This window comes from Anguilla anguilla, chromosome 2, assembly GCF_013347855.1.
Source record: "Anguilla anguilla isolate fAngAng1 chromosome 2, fAngAng1.pri, whole genome shotgun sequence".
Lineage (NCBI taxonomy): Eukaryota > Metazoa > Chordata > Actinopteri > Anguilliformes > Anguillidae > Anguilla > Anguilla anguilla.
Window position 1 is genome coordinate 67,968,714 of NC_049202.1, and position 25,000 is coordinate 67,993,713.

The 25,000-nt window shown below is 45.4% G+C and overlaps 2 protein-coding genes and 3 non-coding genes across 6 annotated transcripts in view; 1 reads left to right on the top strand and 4 right to left on the bottom strand.

Annotated features, from left to right (window-relative positions):
- Nucleotides 1–7,691, bottom strand: part of rasal3 (RAS protein activator like 3) — a 17,371-nt gene extending 9,680 nt beyond the window's left edge. Inside the window, exons 1-3 of one of the 2 annotated variants that reach the window (XM_035405594.1) lie at nucleotides 6,365–7,691; nucleotides 4,438–4,592; nucleotides 3,814–3,898 (exon numbers count right to left, since the gene is read on the bottom strand). In XM_035405594.1, the coding sequence (XP_035261485.1) occupies nucleotides 3,814–3,892 (79 nt within the window). In that variant the 5' untranslated portion in view covers nucleotides 3,893–3,898; nucleotides 4,438–4,592; nucleotides 6,365–7,691. Of the gene's footprint in view, nucleotides 1–751; nucleotides 1,078–3,813; nucleotides 3,899–4,437; nucleotides 4,593–6,364 lie in introns of those variants that run through there. The other variant, XM_035405595.1, reaches the window with a different exon arrangement.
- A 1,095-nt stretch (nucleotides 7,692–8,786) lies between these two features.
- On the bottom strand, nucleotides 8,787–8,859 carry trnar-ccu. The gene has a single exon. It is a non-coding gene; the product is annotated as a tRNA-Arg (tRNA).
- Nucleotides 8,860–10,357: 1,498 nt separating this feature from the next.
- Nucleotides 10,358–10,430, bottom strand: trnar-ccu. The gene has a single exon. It is a non-coding gene; the product is annotated as a tRNA-Arg (tRNA).
- Nucleotides 10,431–12,286: 1,856 nt separating this feature from the next.
- On the bottom strand, nucleotides 12,287–12,358 carry trnam-cau. The gene has a single exon. It is a non-coding gene; the product is annotated as a tRNA-Met (tRNA).
- A 1,338-nt stretch (nucleotides 12,359–13,696) lies between these two features.
- Nucleotides 13,697–25,000, top strand: part of mcoln1a (mucolipin 1a) — a 16,480-nt gene continuing 5,176 nt past the window's right edge. The window contains exons 1-9 of the mRNA XM_035406447.1: nucleotides 13,697–14,000; nucleotides 21,090–21,334; nucleotides 21,575–21,742; nucleotides 22,063–22,219; nucleotides 22,815–22,896; nucleotides 23,053–23,149; nucleotides 23,468–23,567; nucleotides 24,290–24,396; nucleotides 24,609–24,758. Of these exons, the coding sequence (XP_035262338.1) occupies nucleotides 13,958–14,000; nucleotides 21,090–21,334; nucleotides 21,575–21,742; nucleotides 22,063–22,219; nucleotides 22,815–22,896; nucleotides 23,053–23,149; nucleotides 23,468–23,567; nucleotides 24,290–24,396; nucleotides 24,609–24,758 (1,149 nt within the window). The 5' untranslated portion in view covers nucleotides 13,697–13,957. The remainder of the gene's footprint in view (nucleotides 14,001–21,089; nucleotides 21,335–21,574; nucleotides 21,743–22,062; nucleotides 22,220–22,814; nucleotides 22,897–23,052; nucleotides 23,150–23,467; nucleotides 23,568–24,289; nucleotides 24,397–24,608; nucleotides 24,759–25,000) is intronic.

Here is a 25,000-nt window from a genome sequence, read left to right on the forward strand (position 1 = left end):
CAATTAGTCGCACAGAAAAACAACAGTTGCAGACACAGCTGTGGAATCACAGTGCAGTGGTTATTTGCATCTTGCATTGACCTCTGTAGGCTGTTCATTCACGGCATGCAATTCATGTTATTGGCTGTTTTTTTCCTGTATTTCACTGGAAACCTATTGCATACTGTTTCAATCAACCACCTCAACCATCATCAGTTACCTAACTGCACTACGCCCACAGCTGTGGTGACCCTACGAGAAACATTTAGGGATCATTAGCTCTGAGAATAACCCAGACAGTTGGAGAATAGGCGAGGTATACACTGAGACAGGATGTGGTATACTCTTTTCGTACATCCTGTAGAACACACATTTTTATTTTGTCCATGAATTATTTAATTATTATGCTGCAGAGCATACAGTAACTCAGTTCAACCATAGTAGCAAGCCTCATATCCAGACTTCCTCCCTCTGTGGTTTTTATTAGCTCTAACATTATTTAACTGGTTGTAATGCACATTTTTACTAGTACTGTACAAACATGTTTAACAGGACTCATTGGAAAACTACATGAAATGGTTTGTTCTGCTAAGAAGGTAATTTTTCAAAAGAACAATGAGTATGCTTTATTTAGAAATTCTACTTAAACAAATTTCATATCTCCAAATTATCCACTTTCATACACATATGTATATATGCTCACCACCTGTTTAACAACCTCCAGAAACAGTATCTAATGTGAAGAACACAAGGAGCATTAACCCTTGCTTACCTAGAGCACCTCCGCAAGCAATCCAGCGCCTGAACCCCATAGTTACTGGACTATCCGGAAAACCTAGAGTCTTTTTCCTTTCGTGCGGCAGAGCCGGTTAACAGCTTAGCATTTTTTTCTTTGTGCGATTATTTCAATCTTCAAACAGTGGCAAAAGCCCTCTTGCCTTAATAAGAACGTGCACTACACTAACAGACAAATGAGCTCTCCGTCTGTCAAGCTCTCTGAGACACTCGAGTGTGATGCTATCTCTCCCGAAATTTAGAGGAAGCAATTCAACCGCCGCTTGCGCGCATAATCACGTCAGCCATTTCCTCTGTGCCGGCCTGCTGTGCCCCACAGACCCCATCGTAGCACCCAGTGATACAATTGTGATATAATTTCAAAATAAAATATATATTGCTGAGATGTTGAGGTATGGCCATTTCAGGGTTAAAACTCAGTATCACTACACATTATTGTGAAAAATATTCCTAAAAGTATTTAAAAGTTTTAAACATGATACAATTAACATTAATCATTACAAATAAAGTAGATTCTATGAAGAAGTAGTTCAGTGCACGTTGTATATAACAAAATATTATGGGGCGGATTTATTAAAGGACTGTAACTACTTTTCAGACACAAAAGCAGTTGCTACGAAGTCATAATATTTATATGGGATTTACTGAACAAAGCACCGTCTGTAAGTGATTAAACTTTTAAAAGTTTATGTGTTACATGAAAGTGGGAAATGCAAATCATTTATGGTGGAAACAATCTGCAACTGAGCGGTCTTACACTTAAAGATTGTTTTTTTTTTTTTTTTAAAGGTGTTGAAAAGCGCAGCATGAATATTAATTATTATTAATATTTTCTTTAGAAAACTGTTCACAAATAAGTGTTTTTTATTTTACATTGTAAAATGAATAGGCCTACTATTATATTTTTGGCTAAACTTTATCTGTCCCACAAACTTACATTACAGTAATGGAGCAAACATATGTATGGATAGGTTTGTAATATTCAATACTTATTTAATAGGCCTAAATATTTGTCAATTTTTTTGTATTTATTCATTCACAACCCACCCATGTACAGGCCTAGCTAACATTAATTGTGGAGTTTACAAGGTCGCTACAGTAACGTTAGCCTAGTTAAACAGTAAATTATAACAGGTAGTTGGGATTTGGATAACTTAGAATAGGTAAGGGGGTGAATTTAACGATCAGTGACGACAAAGGAAATTATAACGTTGTCATTTTGATTATGATTTATTTATTTTTTACCCATTATTACACCCTGAAGTAAGCCTCTTTCTCAGTGCATGTTCTAACTTTGTTAGCAAACGGGTTGCCAGACGGCCGGTTTTTGACCAGAACGTCTAGTTTTCGCATTATTTTTACACGTTCGGTTTGTGGTCATATCCCCGCATCCCCACCGACCCATAGCGACAGTAACTAGGTAGCCGGCTAGCCTGAATGTTACGAATGAGGCGTGGAAACTGTTGGCAGCTACTGTAATGCCCACATTAATTCTGCCTCCACTCTTTGTACTCTTAGCCGGCACTAAATTGGCTGTGCAGATATGGCCTATAGCTCACGCAAGGGTGTCGGGGTGTAGGCTATGCACATACATATGGGGGCGACATAGCTCAGGAGGTAAGAGCGGTTATAGGGGTGACATAGCTCAGGAGGTAAGCGCGGTTATAGGGGTGACATAGCTCAGGAGGTAAGCGCGGTTGTCACGCAGTCGGCGGGTTTCCGGTTCGATCCCCCGCCCTGGGCGTGTCCCTGTGTACCTAACCCCTAACTGCTCCCAACGAGCAGATTGGTACCTTGCATGGCAGCCTTTCGCCGTTGGTGTGTGAATGTGTGTGTGTGTGTGTGTGTGTGTGTGAATGGGTGAAAGAGAAGCATCAATTGTAAAGCGCCATATAAATGCAGTCCATTTACCATACTCAAATCACTTTCCATTGTGGGCTACATGGGGTGGAAAAGAATGAAGGTATGCGTGACACTCTGAAAAGGAGACAGGATTTGAAATTTGTTTCGCATCAATCACTTCTAATTTATTTTCAGATAAAATATGAAATTACCTTTGTAAGTTGGCTACACAAGACTTCTACTGAAATCATCAGCTAGAAGTTAATGTAAAACGCAGTTTTCAGTTGTTCTGTAAGATTGTTCTGCATGTGTGTTCAGTTGGGTATATAATGAATTGTGAACACAGTGTTACGTTCAGCCTTCTCCCATCGTAAATTAAGCCGTGTCGATTCATTCAGTCCCCATGATTTGCTCATTTTGCAGGGATTTTTACACCTGTTGCTCTGTCGGTGTTGAATTGTATTCCCATGTAATACGGCGGGAAGCTGTAGCTGCCTCTTGACCATTACTTATATTTCCTGATCTGTAAGCCTATATGTAAATGCTCATTTCTTTTTCATGTGGTTCCCGCACTACGTGTTCCTGGGTGCTCCATACCCATTTCTTTGTGCCTTATATTCTGGATATGTATGCCATATTGTTTCTGTGCCTTTTCATGGGCATCCCCTGCCGCAAAACTGCGAATGAGTGTGTTTAATTTATTGGGGTGTGTAAATAGAAACAAGTCTTTGGGAATCGATCAGTAATGTGTTGGTATCTGCAATCACCAGGGAGCCACAATACAACAAAATGTTATTGCACTGCAACTGTTTCCTTAGTAAATCTGGCCCTAGGTGTTTTGTTTATAACACTAAATATGCTGCATATATGTCAAAATGTAATAAACCCCCAAACTTTAATGAATTAAGTATTGTTTATCAGTTTAGAAAATATTGTACAACATATGTATAATTGTATATATATATATATCCTGCAGCACTTGTACTGTATATATTTTGCAACACAAGCATAAGAGCAGGTATATGAAAGTATATAAAAATTCATACATGGCGCATATTTTTCTACACATCGTTAAATTATAATCTTATAGGCTGGATTTCATACGGTCACGAGAGCTTTCATAAGGGATAATATTGCGGTGAATATTGTGAGCAGAAAATTATTATTGTGAGCTCGGAAGGCAGCGTGGGTACTGACCCAAGTTACTGTGACTCCCAGTGAGATTCTGCATGCTGACGCTAGACAAGCAGCTGCTGGCGCGGTTCCGGGTCCACATGATTGGCTGAGGGAGAGAGACAGAGAAATTGAGACATTTACCAGAACGCATTCAACCAATGACACAAATTGTACTCTATTAATAATAATAATAATAATAATACTAATAATAATAATAATAACTTTATTTATATAGCACCTTTCATACAGAGTATGTAGCTCAAAGTGCTTTGACAGATCAACACAGTCATACCACAATATCAGAATAAAACCATATCACCAAGGTGGCTATGTCACAATAAGACCAAGCAAACTGCTCCAGGAGATCTACCGTCCTGTAGTTTTTTCACTCCAGCCCTAGCAAAGCACGCCTCATTCAACAACAAGAGATCTCGTTCAGCTGCTAATTAGCAGAGTCGGGTGTGCCAAATTAGGGTTGAAATGAAAAACCTACAGGACAAGTAGATCTCCAGGAACAGGGTTGGGAACCAACCACTAGCATACGCTATACAAACAGAGTGGTTTTCATGAGTCGTGAGTGGCTATTTGTGTGCCCCTACAGGTGACTGCGGCACTGAGGTGTCCAGGTTGTCGCTGTGTACCTACCTCATCATCGCGTGGGATAAGGATCTGTCTGTCCTGCAGATCGCATCTGCTAATGTCCCAAATCGGGATTTCCTGGGGCGGGGCCCAGGAGAGCCTAGGTGGTTCCAGAGGCACGGCGAGGGGCTCGCTCCCTTCCCCCTCTCCCGGCACACCGCCTGTCCCATCACAACATTACAAACCAGGGTTACGTGGGAATTGCTGGCTGGCTTCTCCCTATCACTCTACGGACGACAGTACATTTGCAGGATGTAGCCAGCTTCGACGCGTATGAAGCTGAAAATGAATGAGAAGGTGGTACGAGAACATCGAAAAATTTTCACGGCTGCTGGGGGTGTGAAGTAGGACTTAATCCAAACAAATTTATCAGCCTGTCTCAGATTAAACGAAATGGAACCAAAAATGCTTCTTTGTGCAAACAGATGTACATGGAAACAGTCATTTTATTGAGATCTGATTACAAAATGGTGCATGGCTTCTTATTATGGCTTTTCTGTCCAATGAGACTCACACCCATTTCTCAAAGTGCAACTTTCAGGCTAGCACCTCTAGTGAAATAATGTGTGGGACAATTATTTAGCAACCAGAATGTGTGCATTGTTTGAAAAATTGATGCTGTCAATTACAGATGGACTCAATGTTGTAATGTCATTAACCAGGCCAAAGGCACTGGCTAGTTTCTACTATTTGGCTTGGAGTCCCTTATGCGAGATGTTTAAAAGATAGATAGATATACTTTATTGAACCCTGTGGGGTAATTTGTCCTCTGTATTTTGACCCATCCAAGTTACTTAGGAGCAGTGGGCAGCCACAGTGCAGCGCCCGGGGACCAACTCCAGTTCTGAGGCCAGTGCCTTGGTCAAGGGCAACTGCAGGAGTGCACCTAACATGCATGTCTTTGAGTGTGGGAGGAAACCGGAGTACCCGGAGTAAACCCAAAGGGGAATTTTGAAGGGGTGTGGGTTAACAAGACCTCAGCTTCTCTGTCTTTTTGTCTTTTGCAGCCAGGAGAATAATTTAAGACATTTGTTTTTTAAATCCTCTCCATAAGTCTAATATTGTAAATCCCTATACAGTATATCATGCAAATCTGTATATAGGAAAATATATCATGAAAAGGTTTCAGGGCAGTTCAGCGATATTATCTCTCCACCCTTTGCACCCCTTCACTTCCTGCCTGCTCTGTTTCGTTGGGGTTATTTTACTGCATCTCTGCTGGCTCACATCCTGTCTCAATACTCACCTTCTGCTGCTCATACATCTCAACACCCACTTGCTTTGCATTTTACAGTTTTTTTTCTTTTCTCACTAGTTATCTCTCTCTTTAAACCCTTTTTTCTCTTTTGGGTTATGGTTTCATAGGTAGAGAGCAGGGGCATGTCAGTCAATTATTGAGAGCATGTAAACACTGTATAATTCAATGTTATTTTTTCAGAAATGGAACTCATTTAGTGTCTGACATTTATGAGAGGAATCACACTTTTTACTTCATAAAATGGAGCTGGACATCTGACTGTGATTCTGCACTAGTTTCAAGAATTTTATTCCTTAAATTTACCATCAGGTGCCGCTGTCTCACTATCAGACAACCTTCCTGGTTTCTACAACACATCTTTCTTTTGATGACAATAAAGTATTTCTGTTCAAAGAAGACTAGAGAGAAAAAAAACTGAGAATTCATTTGAAGAGTAGGTTTTTTGGAATGTTTTTTCAACATTCCAAAAGCCAGGGTTCTAGAACTCCATTGCTTTCAATTACCACTACTGATTGTTACATCAGCATTAGAATGTTCAGTTAAGAAAATTCTAATCACATATTTGTGATTTCTTTCGCCTTAAAGAGTTCAAAGGAGTGAAAAAGAAAGAGTCTGAGCTAGTGGGCAATAACAGATAGTAACAGTATTTCAATAGTATTCAATAGTATTTCTCACCATCTTGGTAGAGGGGTGTGCTGTTTCGACTTTGCAGTCGAGGCCTCTTGAACTTCTGGGAGACCGTGCGCAGGTACTTCCTGAAGAGGGCGCCACCTCCTTTTCCTCCCTGCGCCTCCTGTGGGGAGGATCCCGAGGGGTCGGCGGGGGGGACGTCGGACGCCTGCGAGGAGGGGGGGGGCGGTGGTGGAGAGGAGGGACCCGGGGGGCTCCGAGAGGGCCCTCCGAAACGGGTTCTTCCGCGGCGCCGCGCTCCTCTCCGGCTTGGGGCCGTCCGCGCGGGTGGAGCTCTTCATCCCGGCGTCCTCGCTCAGGGCTTTGCGCCAGCTCTGCATCTTGTTCCACTTGGTCGCGGTGCTTTTCTCCGGCCTCTCCGGGGCCGCCGGTGCCCCAGCCTCGGACTTCCCCGCCTCCCCGGAAGGCGTCCTGTCCTGGGTGTGCCACTTGTAGGTGTTTAAAAGGTGTGACTCCTCCGGGCGATCTGGCTGAGGGTCAGCTAGGGGGTCCTTCTCCCCCACCTCCTCCTGAGTATTTGGAGCCACCTGCCCAAGATCGTCTTCCTTTTCGGTACCCATTGTCGGTACGTTATATCTCTCTCCTGTATTTCCTGTGCCTGTGTCCTTATCCTTAATCTCCTCTGATCTCTTCAGTCAGAATTGAAGAGACACGTGGAGCAGTGATTGAGAGATAGGCTGCTGGCTTTTCCTTTAACGAGTCTTATTTTCTCCCTCCTTCTTCCCAAGCTCACTTCTTTCCATAACTTCAGTTGCTCCAGCAGTCGTCTTTGCCTCTCTTGCTTTTTGTACTCGTTACAAGCCCTGTTTTTTTGTCGCGTGTGATTCGACGCTGTCCATGCTAGTCTTGCAACAGTGACATGAACTCACTTCCTCTCCACGCGATGGCTGCTAACTCTGGAAGTGCAAGCTCTCCACCAAACCTTATATTTATGCATCAAACTACTTTTGAATGTTTAATTCAGGTCCTTTTCCTTCTGTCTGATCACAACTCATAAATTCTATTGTCTCTATCCGCTCATCCTTTCCCCCTTAATCTTTCATACGCAGTCTTGCAGGTTTTACTGTTCCACTATACCACCTGATGATTTCCCCTCATTCACTTACAATTATTTTCTTTCTTTCCCATTTTCTTTGTCTTCCAGAAAGCCACTCTTGATTTCTCCTTGTCCTCCGTTACTTCAAATATTTATCATTGTTCTTTGTCTATTGGACATACATACGTATGTATGTGTAAACATTTGTAATAAAAGTTACTCTTCAGCCTGTCAACCTGTTTGCATCATAGAGGAAGTTTGTTTCTGCACCGAAACCAGATATCAGCCAATCAATTTAAAGAATTACATTGCAAGATAGAGGCACACAGTACATAGTGAAACGCCCCGAAAACCACAGTTTTTTTTCCTTCTTTTTTTTTTCTTTTTTTGAAGACTGGTTCATCGCTGATTTTGTAAATACATGATTTCTGGCAGGTACCAAGCATTCTGAAGTGTGAATCTTCTTACATGGTATTGACCAGAATGTTTAATCGTTTTATCACCCTTCATTTTCTACCCCCCCTTCTTGCAGTGCAAACATCAGTGAGTTTGTGTGGTTTGGTTCATTCAACAATATTTTCAACTTCCTAATGTTTTGGCACAGAGTGTATCTGTCTGTACCTTTTCGCTACCTTGAGAGACTCCCTTTTTGTTTCAAACTATTGTGAAAGTGAACATGCGTCTGCTTCTTCCTCTGCACTCTTGCTCTGTGTACCGATAAACCTGATTGGTCAAATGGCAAATACATTCCTCAAAGCTTCAACCAAAGCTGAACAGTGGAAAAAAAAATTTGGAAAACTAATTAGGACTACTCCTTAAATACGGCTGGACAATGTAGGACACCAGCCGATTTTAATCGAGACAGTTAGCTCCAGATACTGTTTTTTTCAGTAGGTGCTCAGTTTAGTTTCCTGCCAAAGCAAGTTCACATCCTGTCAGGCAGATATGTGAGCTCTTTTAAAAAACCACTTCCTGTGTTGACATGTGAACTGAAACATTTTTAAAACGTCCGTTGACAGACTCCCAGGTTTTGGTTGTGAGTGTTGCCATTTGTCCATTTGTTCTTCTACAAAGCTTTGAAAATGTTGAAATAGGCATTCAATGGATTCATGACAGGCATTAATCCATTGAAGGATATAGTTCATTCTTGACATTTATTTGTAATCTAGTATCAATTACAAGGGTTTTGATCAATTCAGCAGCAAACTCAGTAACATTTTATAGACATGCATTTTGATCAACAGTCTAACCCTTTGTTAACGGATGTGCTGGATTTTTTTAAATTTCTTATTTAAAGAATGCATAATTTGAGAACCCAGGTAAGTTCTTAATCAGCAGCACTGGATTTCCAAATGTTTGGTCTGATCTTGCCACCCCAGATGGGACTTGAACCCACAATCCCTGGCTTAGGAGGCCAGTGCCTTATCCATTAGGCCACTGGGGCACAGGAGTACAACTCTGACATAAAGATGAGAGGCCAGTGACAGGGGGTACTGTTAGCAAGCCAGCTAACGCTGAACTCCCAAAAGCATTACATTACAGGTATTGAGCAGACGCTCTTATCCAGAGCGACTTACATTGTATCCAAATATACCGCTGGATATGTATTGGAGCAATGCAGGTTAAGTACCTTGCTCAAGGGTACAATGGCAGTGTCCTAGCAGGGAATCAAACCTGCAACCTTTAGGATACAAGAAAAACTCCGTAGCCATTATACTACACTATTGCCCAGATAAAAAGCAAAACTAATCATCATAACTTTTTTTGTGTTTAACATAAATTTAAGGCCACCAGAACTGTCAACTTTAGTATGAAACTGAGTTCAAAAAAGCAGTGACCATTTGACATTAGTACTCTCTTTTATCCTCCATAGTTAGGGTGTGCTTTAAAACCTTTCATTTCGCCGAGGTCCCTAACTTAACTGTGTGTGAATTGAGTGAATTGGGAGCTGGACAATCGGGAGTAATGTTAAAAATCCACAGAGAGAGCTGATGTTGCTAACATTGATGCAATGGGATATGATTCAGAATGCCGCTGCCCGACTCATCTACAACCTTCCCAAATTCTCCCACGTCACTCCTCTGCTGCGATCACTCCACTGGCTACCGGTCGCTGCCAGGATCCGGTTTAAAGCACTGACCCTTGCCTACACTGCTGCCAACAGGACAGCCCCCATCTACTTGCAGGACATGACTCGATTCTATGTGCCTGCTCGATCACTCCGCTCTGCGGCAGCAGGGCGCCTTGTACCCCTCCCACCCGCCCAAAGGGATCACAGAGCTTCTCCACCCTAGCTCCCCAGTGGTGGAACGAACTCCCCGTCCCCCTCCGAACCTCCCCCTCACTACCCATCTTCCGCCGTGGCCTGAAGACTCATCTCTTCAGACTATACCTAGACTAACCACCACCACGCTGTCTATTTCACTCTAAATCCCCCCCCCCCCCCTTTTCATGACACTTGTTACATGTTGCCCCATCCCAGCACTTTTTGGTAATTTGTATTTGTCCTAATACTGTAGCTTATTCTTCTGCCTAGTTGGCTTTGCAGAGGTTAGGTCTGAATAGTGTTCACTGTGTGAACTAAACTGTTTTCTTGGCTAGAAATAGCTGTACAAAATAAGTATTGTACCTTACTGAACCTGTGTTTAGCAGTTGTCTATGACCATGAAATGCACTTTTTGTACGTCACTTTGGATAAAAGCGTCTGCCAAATAAATGTAATGTAATGTAATGTAATGTAATACGCTCCACAGTATTATTTGAGTTATACCAATGACCCAAAGGGGCATGTGTAGCCTGTCACAGTACAGCCAAAACCCTCAGTCAACAGTCATGGATTTTTTGAAGGATCACATGGACCTAAAGGACCTAGCATGCACAAAGAAAACCACAAATGCTTTCTCTGCAGCTCAGTGCTTTATTGAGGATAGGGCTGTACTTCTCACCCCAGATGGGACTCAAACCCACAATCCCTGGCTTAGGAGGCCAGTGCCTTGTCCATTAGGCCACTGAGGCACAGTAATGCACCTGTGAGATATTAAAAAAAGGTAAAGTCTATCATTGAAAGGCTGGATACAATAAATGAGTAGATTTAGCATTCTTTCAATGTGAGTAAATAAAAATAGGACCTTTAATCATAGCAGAGGACAGTTTCAAACCACCGACCAGCTTCCGCTGTGCCACTCTGCTACAAGCTGTGAATGACATAATTGCTAGCTAACGCTAAACTCGCTCAAACTTGCAAAAGCAAAACTCTAATGCAGTGGATCCCAAACTCTTATGGCCCAAGGCACCCCTGCAAATAGTTTCCCCTTCCACAGCACCCCAAAATGACATTGCACAGACTTTGCAACGTGTATGAAGTGTTGCAGTTTGGAACATCTTAAAGATCCTATATTTACATAATATTAGGCATAATATTTGCATTATGAGCTTACAAAGGCTTACAAAAAATCATTTTAGCTTTTATATGACCCATTATGAATTGAAATCAGCTTTTAAATTCACAGTAATCATTATGTATTAGTTTTATCATATCCTTTTTCATTTTTAACATAAATTTCAAGGCACCAGGGCTGTCAACTTTAGCATGAAATTGAGTTAAAATTAAACCTTCTAAAATTAACATGAATTTGAATATATTTGAATATAATTTGTATATGTACATTGTCAGGTGGAATATGCATAACATGCAGTACAGTTCACCTTGTATCTTTTATTGGCCTAAGCGATATTGGCCACAAGGGTGTAGTATAACACAAAAAGGACATTGACACATTGTTCGAAATATTATGTTTTTTTTCAGTTATGCAGTTGTTGGTCTCGACTGTATTAGAGCTGTTCATGCAACAGAGCAATTGTCTCGACTAAAAAAACTGACCATGAGTTTCAACAAATGAACCTTGGTCTGGGGCTTTATTGTGTGGACATGTGAAGTCGTTCGTGAATTCTGTCTGTTTACATGAGGTCAGAAGGTACAGAAGTTAATGTTCTACGGGGTTGCGAGTCTGCGGTCATTGTGGTTATTTCTGTAGGAAATCCTGAAAATGCCAAACTCTCAGTGCTGTACAGGCACGGGGCTTGCCCCGCCAAGGCGTAACATACCTGCCATCCTGATGAAACGAGCGGCGTTAAATGGGTATCAAAGTGAGCTTGTCTTACCGTTTCTCGCAACCCCAGTTCCTCAAACATGGCACGGTCTTTGATGCCATCATCAGGTGCTTCATGGGCAAGACTAGCATAACATGTCCTGTTTCTGCTAAACGCTATCTCAATGATCTGATATTGTAGCAACCGATCTAAAATATGAACTTAATAGCCTTGCGCTTTTAAACTTTTCATTGCGGCAAGATCCGTAACATGATTGGGTGTGAATTGACTGAATTGGGAGCTGGAAAATCTGAAGGAATGTTAAAGTTCTGCAGAGACAGCTGATGTTGTTAGTATTCATGCAATGGGGGACGCTTCACAGTATTACTTGTGTTATACCAAAAACAAATTCCCAAGAGGTATATACAGACTGATACAGCGTACCACTCTGTCAACAGTCATGTCATGGGTTTTTTTTTTTTTAAAGGAGAATGAAGTCTCCCAACATGTGCAGAGAACGCATCAAATAGTGTGCCTGCTGCTCTGTCATCTCTAGACGATTCTGCTGAGCCTGGCACCCCAGCTGGGAATTGAGTCCACAATCCCTGGCTTAGGAGGCCAGTGCCTTATTCATTAGACCACTGAGGCACAGGGTGTTTACCTGCTAAGAAAAAATGGGAGGCTTTATTAAAATAAAGTCCATCTTTGAAAGGTTGGATACAATAAATGAGCAAATTTAGCATTATTTAAAATGTGATTAAATAAAGCAAGACCAAAAATCATAGCAGAGGATGGTTTCGATCCATCGACCTCTGGGTTATGGGCCCAGCACGCTTCCGCTGCGCCACTCTGCTACACGTTGAAAGTTCCGGTCTGTGTGCGTGAGCTTTTTCACCGTTGTGTGTGGCGTCGTTGCAAACGGATAATAATACTTAGCTGCAGGCCTGTAAAACAAGCCCATGGCTGGACGAAGCCTGCATTAGTGGTCCGAGGTTTTTGGGACTACCTTGATGACATGTAACTGTCTGACTCATGACTGGGGCTGGATATTAAAACACGGTAACGCTGTGGCACCGGTTCTCATACGACTGGTACCTACCAGACCGACTCGCAACACAGATTTCACTGTTTCGTTTCAATGCCGTCTTCACTAACGATGTAGCCTACTCGTTCTGTCGACCATGTCAGTGACACCTGGTACCATTAGCAAGCTAGCCAACGCTAAACTCGCTCAAATGCAAAACTTTGCAAAAGCAAAACTAATTATCATAACTTCTTTATTTTAAACATAAATTTAAGGGGACCAGGGCTGTCAACTTTAGCATAAAATTGAGCGGCGAACTTCTGACATTAGTGCTCTCTTTTATCTCTGCATTCCTCTACAGTTAGGTTGTGCTTTAAGACTTTTCACTCCGGTGGGGTCCGTAATATGAATGGGTGTGAATAGAGTGAATTGGGAGCTGGACAATCGGGAGGAACGTTGAAGGTCAGCAGAGAGAGCTGATGTTGTTCGTATTCATGCACGCTCCGCAGTATTACTTCATACCAAAGACACAAATTCCCAAGGGTAATATACAGCCCTGTACAGTCTACCACTCTGTCAACAGTCATGTCATGGGTTTTTCTATTTATTTATTTTTTTTAATTGATACAGAAGCCTTCAAGCATGTCCAGAGAACAAATCAAATATCTTGTCAGCAGCTCAGTCATTTCCATAGGATAGTGCTGATTTACTCACCCTAGATGGGACTCAAACCCGCAAAAGTTCATCTTTGAAAGGATACAATAAATGAGAAAATGTATTGTATCAAACCTTGCTTTAAATGCAAGCACAAACGCTCATAAACAGGGTCAAATTGGAATAACAATTTCTGACTAAAGTAAAAAAAAAAAAAAACATCGCTGAATAGTCAGTGCACTTTCGAAACGATTTAATACCTTTATCTACTCAGATTTCGTATATTTACTCGTTAAATTATCTGTTAAAGGGAGCCCAGATTCCAATTTTGTATTTATGTTTGTGTGGAACGCCCATTGTAATAACATTTCAGGCAGAAGTTTTACCTCCCCACTATTACCATAGAGCGTATATCATAGAGTTCAGTATCTTTTACAAGTGAATCCCAGTCGTTCTCGGCGGCGGCGCTGTGCTCGGCTCTCACGCAAGTCTACGGTCACACGGCGCTAGTCACATGACTAGTGCGGGAAGTGGAGAGAAGATCATGTTATTCTGGCGATTGAGCCACACAAACTGTAGTTGTGTCTTGTCACTACATTTATACGGTACCTAGCTACCTAGCTAGCTTGTATTTAGGACAATGTTAAGATACGTCGCGCACAGAACTGATATATCCATTTTCGGATTTTATTAATTTTTAATGCTAGTGTAGGCTAAGGGATCGTGTGCAATTCCTTTTGGTGGCTAATTAATTTATGTACTTTGAGCCGTCACCATGGCTACTTCTGATCATTATAATTGCAACCACGGCAGCTCAGGTAGGTTCTCTCCGATAAGTAACATTAACTAACCAACTGGTGTTTTCAGTTTTCTCCGTTCATTATGGTGATGTTTACTCAGAGTTATCGCTTTGCCTTATTTTGCTTGCCTTGTAGTTTTGTATTCCTTTATTGTGTGTGTAGTAGCTTGCTAACTGGCGAATGCAGTGGCATTAATGTGATGCTAGCGCCTTGAAGATTTGTGAAAGTACTGAGTTTCTGCCAGAATCGCGATGCAAGATTGTGTTGTGTTGTTTTGTTCGCTTGCCTTTAGCTATGTGTTTTAGAATTTTTGTGGGTTTTCCTCAGAAATATTTTGTAGTGTAATTACAGTGTTTTGCTAACCGTGGCACGTCAAATAGGGTGAACATGACATTGGATTATAATTGACACAGCTGCGTTATCTAACTAGTTAGCTTAGCTAAATATTAACATATTGCATAGATACCTGGCTGTAACTAAATTTAGTTAGCTGATCCTTACTTCATGATCGGGTGGAGTAAATGAGTGACGTAGCTCATCTTTGTAGAAACTGATTTGTAGAGAGAAAGAAAAGAGAGGATCGGACTACCGGTATCACACGGGACGAGTAAAGAAGAACATTATTATAATGAGATGTAGACAGGGATTACTGCGTTACGACTTCAAATCAAGCTCACGCGTGCCGAGTTTGTTAGGGGGACATCGCAACCAGTTCTGTGGGATTCCTCATGTATGTGCTCCCGTCACCCTCTCCCAAACAATAAACCTTGCTCTGTATTCATTTAAATATGATCTAGGTGGACGGGAGCTGAAAAAATATTGTGTTTCATCCTCTCCCCAATCCCACTAACGCCTTGTAAAGTATATAGGCACTTTGTTTCTCTTCCTGTCCTTCCTTTTCCTCTCTCAAAAATCAGTATCACCCTTCCCTTTAAACATCAAAGAGAACCCATTAAAAAGAAGTTGAAGTTGTCGTCCCGCGCTGTGGTTGCACGGACTTGTAGCTATAATACGCTTCCACAAACTCCCACTGCCATCTGACTGGCTTTCACTTCCTTTTCTCTGTCTCTGGCCCGCAGACGCGCACTGCACATCTGGCTGCACAGAAGATGCTTTGTGAATTACACTATAGAATAGAAAGGCATTGGCACTCATGCTTACCACATGTGCTGTCCCAGTAAAGCCTCTTACGTTCCTTGGCTGTGTGTGTCTGCTGGCCCTGGGGTGCAGGTGCCCAGACAGTCGGTGTGTAAATATCGATAATTGGTTGTGCCCAGATTGTGCACTTTATGGTCAAGTGTTTCCTGCTCGTTTTTTAATCTCAGGTCTGTCAAGTGTCTGTACTTGTATGGCTGTCGTGTAAAATGTGGTCTGTGTTGTTTTAACCTTCGTATACCTGCCTGCAAAGCAAATTTCCCTCCGGGGACAATAAAAGTATTGATTGATTGATTGATTGTATAACACAGGTTTTTGGTGACTACGAAGTTTCTCCACTCTTCAAGAATTGAACAATCAGGATGATGTCAAGGGGGTTCGCTACTAAATACTACCAATACTAAATCCCTTCTGGGGCTATTTTTAATAGCCGAAGTTAGCGAGCACTCTTGCAAAACTGGTGTTGTGCGACGCAAGGCCGTTCCAGTGGCTTCCTCTCAGTTTCGCTCGCCTTTGGCATCCCGATTGTCAGTATCTGAGATCGACGATGTGATAGGGAAGTGTTTTCGGAGTGGTTAGAAAGTAGAAACTGTGTTTATCTGTCTCGCGCCCTCTCGTCCCGTTTCTGATCGCCACGTTTCGGCGAGGTGAAAAAGGGGGAGGACGTCGGAGATAAGAGGGGACCGCGCGAGAGGCGTGCGCTGTCGCGCTGCGGTGGGGTCGGGGCCGCCCGTGAGTGTGTGGGTGGCCCATTTCGGAAGAACAGAGTCGAGATGTGAGCTCCGATAGGGCCCCGTGCCGCCGGCGACCGAGCGAGCCGCGAGTCCAGAAGGCCCTGTCTCGTGCCGGGCCACTGCTGATGGGCGAGCCAGCCGGAACGGCAACATTTTTCTGGGTCTTTATTCAGATTTGATTGACTTTATCTCGGCGTTTCAGACATGGCGGCTCTCAAATGATCTTATCGGTCGTGTTTATGTAGGCCTATATGTTTTTCGAGCGGTGTGTCACCCATCGACTAGACACATTTCCCCGATTAGTGATCTCCTTGTTGCTCTGTGTGGATCCCGTTCCTTTTTTTCTGACAAGAAATGTTTGTCAACACTGGGGAATCTTTCACGGAGGTTGTTTTTGAACTTTTAATAGGGGGCAGACCAGCGTTCTGCACATGAAGTGACACTGAAACGTGTTAAAACATGAGAGAAGAGGTCTCGCTAAAAAAAACTGCCCGTTTATTGCCCCTCACTGTGACACTAAAGAATAAAACTGAAACATACCACAATATTACAAAATTTATATTACAAATACCATTAATATTACAAAAAATTATAATTATTATTGCCCCACACACCCACCCCCCACCCCCCACCACACACACACAACACTGCACACCTGTACTCATATTTGCGTTTTCATTCTCTTATCTCTCATCACTATTTTTTTTGTTTGTTTGTTTCTCCACCGAAATGCTAAAAAGGTAATCTCGCAATCCCCCTGGCAGGTCTTTGCAAAATGCTTTCCTCATGACAAAATCAAGATACTGCACTTGCACAGCGACAGCATCTTGGTTCCCCTCAGTTCTCCTTTCTGAACGGTTGCGTGATGAACTTGAGTTGACACTGATAGATAGATAGATAGATAGGTAGATATAGACTACTTTATTGAACCCCGTGGGGTAATTTGTCCTCTGCAATTTGACCCATCCTAGTTACTTAGGAGCAGTGGGCAGCCACAGTGCAGCGCCCGGGGACCAACTCCAATTCTGAGGCCAGTGCCTTGGTCAAGGGCAACTGCAGGAGTGCACCTAACTGCTCGCTGTGACTTCTTTTCCCACCCTCAGTTCCTTCTCACCTTTGATCACTTTTTAAATTTGCCCCTTGTAAATCTAACTGAAGTGCGTTCATTTGAAAGGTAGGGCACGTACCTGTGTGTGTGCGCAGCTGGGCGTGGAGTCCTCAGTGTGTGAACCTGTTGTCTTTCTAATTCCTTCTAATTACTTCTCGCTAGGGTTTTCGACACACTTGTTCCTGGTTGTGGTTGTACACTTTGTTGTACGTCGCTCTGGATAAGAGCGTCTGCAAAATGCCTGTAATGTAATGTAATGTAATGAATGAAATCTGGCGACATAGCTCAGGAGGTAAGAGCGTTTGTCTGGCAGTCGGAGGGTTGCCGGTTCGATCCCCGCCCTGGGCGTGTCAAAGTGTCCCTGAGCAAGACACCTAACCCCTAAATGCTCTGGTGAATGAGAGGCATCAATTGTAAAGCGCTTTGGATAAAAGCGCTATATAAATGCAGTCCATTTACCATTTACCAAATCTGTGTTGGACACTTTCATCTGCAGGGTCTTTGGTCATGTTTGACATCCAGACATCCATCCTTGTGTTCAGAATGGCCATCATACGTGTGAAGCCGCAGAGTACGTCTAACCCGTGCAGGAGCTGATGGTCTCTGGTTTGTTTCCCCACTAGCAGCTATTGGCGAGGGAACTAATGAGAACTCCTAACCAGAAACTAATGTACACGGCCCCTGTTTTTTTCAAGAAGATCTGTCAGTCAACCAGCCGGTCTTTTTTATTTCTAAGTGCCATTTACAACCCTGTTGTCACACAGCACCTGACAGTACATAACCGAGCCGGTTTGGGAAGACTGGAACATTATTTCATGGCCTCCCAAAAGGCAGTCCAGCTCGTGCTCCCGGGCTGCTCGTCTTGTTGAGGTGCTGTTCACCTGTGTGGATCAGTGCCGAAGACCGGGATCAGATCTGGCTGTAGTGTTGCCCAGGGAAGGAAGGGTTTCTGTTGGGCAGGCGATAGCATCTCGGGTGCCACCAGCACCAGGCAGCTGTAACAACCCTGCTGGCTGGCAGGACGGAGTGTGGCACAGTGGATAAGGAACTGCGCTTGTAACCGAAAGGTCGCAGGTTCGATTCCCGGGTAAGGGCACTGCCGTTGTACCCTTGAGCAAGGTACTTAACCTGCATTGCTTCAGTATATATCCAGCTGTATAAATGGATACAAATGTAAAGTGCTATGTAAAAAAAAGTTGTGTAAGTCGCTCTGGATAAGAGCGTCTGCTAAATGCCTGTAATGTAATGTAATGTAGGCTAATGGCTGATTGGGCGCCTGCAGTTTTGTCTGTTGAGCTGCTCGTGTCTGTCGGGTTTCCTCCTCTCACTGCGGTCTGTGCAGGCCTGGCTTAGGAGCTTCGGCTTGATCAGAAGCAGTGGCTGACACAGCGTGTTTTGAGGGGAAAAGAGTGTGATCATGTGACTTCTCCTAAAGCTATAGCAAAGCTTGCGCTGGACATTGCAGTGTAGAGTGTGTTTGGGTGCTCCCTAGTTGAGGAATAAGGACAATTTTTTTCTCCACAATTTCCGGAACAAAATAAAAAAATGTGAATAAGCAGTCTGTTCTCGTCGCTATCTGGTGGGATTCCCAAACACAAAACAAAGTGGCTATTCAAGCTTAAGAACCTGCTAGACGAACATTCCTCAGCGGCTTTAGGTCAGGAGTTGGGTTGCGTGTCATTCCCTCCAAAATCCAGGTCACTGGCGTAGGACAGTCCAGGGGCATGGGAGAGGCAAAAAGAGAAACCGGTCCTTGATCCCTCCTATTGAAAAGTCGACGTGAAAACTGAGAGTCAAACACGAATGTCCGAGCTGAATTAGGTCATTGGGTAGTTTAAGAATCGTACTTTTTTGGAACGTGTTTACTCGTGAGGAGATCAGTCCAGTCAGGTCAGTTGCCTTGGTATTTCCAAAGTGAGTCACCCTCGAGCTACGTCGTTTTTCACAACTTTACTGCCTAGCCAGATAAGTGACTGCGAGAGTCGACATTGGACTTGCTTCTGTTCCAAAGGATTGTTAACTATGTTACTGTGTTACAGCATGTAGCCCCACTGGCCCACATGTCTCATGCGTTTGAGCAGGCCTTGAGGCCGGAGAGTTGGGCCTCACTTGTAGTTCCATTCCACCCTGCTGTGCAAAAAGGTACTGGCCCCGCTAGTATGAATTCTCAGGAGACTGAGCAGTGGAAATAGCTGTACAGTACATTCTGTACCACGCAGAGGAGGGGACGGACTGCTCCTGTGCCTGCAGCTGTTCACTGTCTCCGCTCATAAAGAATGAACAAAAACCCAGGAAACCATTAACACAAATTACATTTCGAAAGGAAGAGATTGACATGAGAGAAAGTGCAGTGTACGTGTAGTACGGGGATCTAAAATGTGTTGAAGGTGAACATAGGTCAACCGGCTGACAGCACACACTGAACAGTGTAGCCTACATCGAAACCGCAGGGATAATGTGATGGAGGAGAAGAGAATCACTTCTGCTCATCTTTAGCTGTCGGCCATTGTTTTTCTTCTGAAAACGGTGAGGATGTGGTGGGCGGTTTCGGGGAGAGCGAGCTTTCGGGCTTTGACGTGAACGCCGGGGTTTTGACAACCCCGTCAAACCAGTGCGGGACTCCTAGATATCCGAAGAATTTCTCCGCGAGGCGCGTCGTTGTCGTTCGCGCGCTAGCTTTTCCGCTAAAGGCGTGAAGCGGAGGTGATCTCTGTGAGCCCCGGAGGCAGAAGGCGACGGAGAGAGTCTCGAAGGCTTCATTCCGTGTGTCGCTGTTTACAGTTTAGGAATTCCTCCTGTCACCTGCGTAATTGAATGCGAGTTAAAGACGTGGGTGGGAGCTGGTTCCCGAGGGCTGGACGTGTCACTTCCTGCCTGAGAAGACACGGGCCGTGTGTGCTGAAGCGCGTAGCGCGTGAAAAACCGTCTGTCCTTGGTTGCAGCGCTCACCACACAGACTTCCGGACTACCTCCGGAAACGTTGGCACGAGAACTGGAGCTTCGTGAGATGGGTTTCCTCGGACACGTAGCCATACGCAAGCCTAAGATCACCGAGCTCAATGCCAAGCGTTGGCTGGAGTGGTGTAAAACACACCACCATTGGACTCCTATGGAAACGTATTCTCTGATGATGTGATGAATCACGCTTCAGTATCTGCCAGTCAAGACGGACGAATCTGGGTTTCGCGGAATGCATAATGCCAAGTGTACTGGCCCAAATAGTGCCGACTGTAAAGTTTGGTGGAAGAGGAATAATGGTCTGGGGCTGTCTTTCATGGTTTGGGCTAGACCCCTTTTCCAGGGAAGGGAAATCTTAATGCTACGGCATACAGTGACATTCGGGAGAGTTGTGCACTTCCAACTTTGTGGCAACAGTTTGGGGAAGTCCCTTTCCTGTTTCAGCGTGGCAATGCCCCCCGTGCACAAAGCAAAGTCCATTAAGAAGTGGTTTGCTGAGTTTGGTGCAGAAGAACTTGACTGGCCTGCTCAGAGCACTGAGCCATATTAATGCCCATGGTTTTGGAATGAGGTGTTCAAGAAGTACATATGGGTGTAATGTTCAGGAATCCACATACTTTTGGAAATGTAGTGTAGCATAATAATCCTAGTTATATTTATACTAGTTGAGTTACATAATCGTTAAATCAACTAGCATGAGACCCAGATATATTTGCATATTAGCAATGATGGTAGTCAGAAGTGCTCTTAGACCACCTAGCCTCTGACGTATTTATCATGTGACCCCTTTCTCTCTGTCTGTCTCTCCCTCTCCCTCCCTCTCTCCCTCTCCCTCTCTCTTTCTCGCCCCCTTTCTCTCTCCCTCTCTCTTTGTGTCTCTATTGCTCTCTGTGTCTCTCTTTCGGTCTGTGTGTGTGTCTCTCTCTCTCCCTCTCTCCCTCTCTCCACCTGTCCCTCCCTCTCTCTCTCCCTCTCCCTCCCCCTCCCCACCCCCTCTCTCTCCCTCCCTCTCCCTTTCTCCCTCCCTCCCCCTCTCCCTCTCTCCACCTGTCCCTCCCTCTCTCCCCACTCTCTCTCTCCCTCTGTCCTCCCTCTCTCCCTCTCCCTCCCCCTCCCCATCCCCCTCTCTCCCCCTCTCTCTCCCTCTCTCAGAGAAGGAGCACTTGCTCACGTCGGTGGCTCGCTATGGCTCCAGCGAGCCCAGCGGGGAGCACGGCGGCCCCAGGCCGGGCCCGGGCAGCGGCTGGCCGGGCGCCCAGCCGGAGGCGGAGGAGGAGGAGCTGCGGCTCAAGCTGAAGTACTTCTTCATGAGCCCCTGCGACAAGTTCCACGCCAAGGGCCGCAAGCCCTTCAAACTGGGCCTGCAGATGCTCAAGATCGTCATCGTCACCGTGCAGGTGAGCGCTGCCGCCTGCTGTCCCACAATGCACTGCACTGCGCCGCACCCATACGCAGCTCGGGGATTATTCCTCCTACAGGGCCAACTGAATAAGCCTGTAGAACAAGTACAAACATCCACGCGTTTACACTGACAGTGGTGGCGTTGATGATATGTACTGGCAAAGCAAATGTTACTCCGTTTGAGCTGTGGGCCACACTGAACTTAGTCTGCTAAGACCCTAACTATTTTCTTTAAGCTGGTGCTGTTTGGACTGAGCAACCAAATGGTGGTCACATTCAAGGAGGAAAACACAGCCACTTTCAAGCACCTCTTCCTCAAAGACTACGAAGACGGGTCGGACGACTCGCTCGCCGTGTACACGCAGGACGACGTCTACGGCCACATCCACTACGCCGTAGAGCAGGTACCGCACTGTGGTTCTCCCCCGTTACTCTACTGCTCGCTTGCAGCGCAGGTTGCTGTTTCTGTAAAACAGAACACAGTCTCACTCGTCTGTTTCTTTTGACACCAAACCTTTTTTTTTTACTTTTCCTCCCTCACTTTCCCCCTTGCTTTTCCATCTTTTACTCATACTGCTTAAACCTATCATGTGGCCTCTCCTCACCATGGTGTTCCCTCACTCCTTCTCTCCCTCCCTCCCTCCCTCTCTCCCTCTCTCTCTCTCTCTCTCCCTCTCCCTCCCTCTCTCTCTCTTTCTCTGGTCCCGCTGTTCTCTCCCCTCAGTACCTGGCGCTGCCGGAGACCACCGTGGGGCGCTACGCGTACGTGTTTGGGGCCGGGGTGAACGACAGCGCCCTCTCGCTGTGCCAGCAGTACTTCAAGAGGGGCCGCATCGACCCGGCCAACGACACCTTCAACATCGACCCTCACGTTGTCACGGGTAACCGCACCAGCGCTTCGCTGCGTCCGCCCCGATCGTGATGTCATCGTGTACCGCGAGCGCTTCCGAGAAAGGGGCTGTTGCAAGCGCAGTGTTTCTGCGCGTTATGCAAAAATGGTGAAGACACAGAACGTGATTGATTCAACTTGGACTCGCCCAGCTGCATTTCTCAAGCCCTGCGCACATGATAGGATAGGGAGAGAAGAAACTGCCCTTTGTGAAGTGAACTAGCCTGTTCCCATCCCAGGTTTTGTGAGTTCACACTGTCACAAGGGCTAATTTTCCCTCCTGTTTGCAATAAAAAAGAATAACATCTGCAGAAAATCTTAAGTAAAAGCATCATCTGATCTGAATAAAGCTTCCTTAACTGAACACAAATAAGGGGAAGCAAGACTGTGAAAAATAGGGAAATGACTTGGTGAACTTGGTTTGTACGGTGGAAATTGCTTTTCTCTGTAAACTCCTTGGTGTAGAAGTGGCAGAAGAAAAATGCCAGTATGTCGTATGTAGTCATGAGTTAATCTGCAGCATGGCCTTAATTTGCCTCTCTGTCTCTCGCTCTCTCTCTCTCTCTCCCTCCTTTCCATCTCTCCAGACTGTATTGGAGTAAACCCCTTAGCCATCCACCCATCATCCTATGGCAGTGACTACAGGAACTTCACCCTGAAATTCCACAAGTGAGTGCGTTGCCCTGCGTTAGAGTTTTTGTTTGACAGCGCTGATAGAGGCGTCATCCTGATCAGATATCCTATCTCCCTGCTGCACGCACCACCGACGCCTCCTCTCTCTCCCCGCCCCCCCCCCACCCCCCACCCCCCCACCTCCTCTCTCAGGCTCATCAATGTGACCATCGGGTTCCAGCTGAAGGCCATAAACATCCAGACCATAATAAACAACGAGGTCCCCGACTGCTACACCTTCGCCATCACGGTGAGCCGCTGCGTCCGCGTTTCGCCCGCCCGTCTTTCACGGTCCGTCCTCCGGCCCGCGCCGGCCCGTGCCGACGGGAAGCCGGCAGGAAGCCGACGGGGAAGCCGCCCGGCCACGGTCCAGCCTACTGTAGCTTCACTCTCGCCGCTGAAGCTGACCCCGGCCGCCGAGCGCTCACACTGACCGCACGGAGGTCAGAGTTCACAGGCTCCAGCGCTGGCTAGCGTTAGCGGCGGGCCTGTGATGAAGCTGTGAAACAGCTCAGTGTTCAGAGTCTCTTTCTTTTTTTAATCAATTTATTTATTTATTTATTCGCAGATTGTTCTGGATAACAAGGCTCACAGCGGCAAAGTGAAGATCAGCCTGGACAACCAGGCCTCCATCAAGGAGTGCAAAGACACCAACGTGTCCGGACATGGTACGGGAGAGGAAGAGAGTGGGGCGGGGCGGGGGGGGGGGGGGGGGGGCGGGGAGGGGAGGGGGAGGGTGGGGGGGGGGGTTTGGGAAAACGGGGTGGCAGCGTTACATACTTGTTTGCGGACTGGGCACCAGCTGCAGAAGTGGACTGTGAAGAATGCAAGCTGTACTGTAGTAAAACATCTCTACATGCACTAGGGCATGTGGTCATTGAGTCTTTTAACATTAGACACCTTCGCCTAAGCTAAGTCACCCTGGATAAGTTTGCCTGTAAAATGCATTAAATATGAATGTAAAATGAGAGATGAGTGGAACAAGACAGAGGCGTGGGATACGGTAGAGGAGTTCATCTAAAAAGCTATTAGAAATCTTTTCATAGTTGAGTTGTACTTGCCGTTTCTTATGCCATTCTGTCTTCAACCTTTTCTCTCCCGCTGCTCTTAATCCTGGTTATAGATGTATGATAGTCTGCATGCATTCAGGATCTGGACTTTGGCTCTCTAAGGTTAGCGTAGTTAACTTGCGCTGCTGCTGTGGTGATGTCGCGCACACACAGTCACAGGTCTGCGAATGGTGTCAGCCACTAAGTCTGCTACTATTGTCATGTGACCTACCTCGCTCGCTGTCTTTTCCCCTCGCTGGTTCTGACCACACGCTTTGCTCCTCCGTGCTGTATGCACGTTTCACACCTCGCCCCCCCCCCCCCACTTCCCCCCCCCGCAGCGGAAAACTACACGCGGCTGGCGTTTGACGGCGTTGTAGCGGTGGTGTGCTCGCTGTCCCTCCTGCTGTGTGGGCGCTCCATCCTCCGGGGAGTCATGTTACAGCATGTAAGATTTGTACAGAGCGCAGTGAACGCATATTAGAGTTTGTTTCTCAACGCATATGCACAGTACAAATGCTTTATTGCATTGTTTCACTGATACTGACACAAAGCTGAACGATTCGGCCAAATTACACATTTCCTTCTCTGATATCCATGTCCCCAATTTCTCTCTCTCTCTCTCTCCCTCTCTCTCTCCCTCCCTCCCTCTCTCTCCAGGAGTATGTCCAGTACTTCAGGAACAAGTTGGGGCGCAGTGTGAGCTGGGGAGACAGGTTGGAGTTCATCAATGGCTGGTACATCCTGCTCATCATCAGCGACATCTTCACCATCACCGGCAGCTTCATCAAGATCGGCATCGAGTCCAAGGTGACTGCCTCCCCTCCCCCCCTCCCCCACGCCTCGCTTGTGTAGTCCAGGCAAGCAACAGCATGGCACAAGCAGCAAGGGAGGAGATTTCCCTGTGATTTCCCTGCGAACCGAGCACTCGGCTCATGGGAAATCACAGGACAAACGCTTCCCTGGCTGCTTGTGCCATGTTGCTGCTTGCCTAGACTCTGTATGTCAGCGTGACCGGGGAGTCGTCATGGTTACTGTCCCTCCAGGTGCAT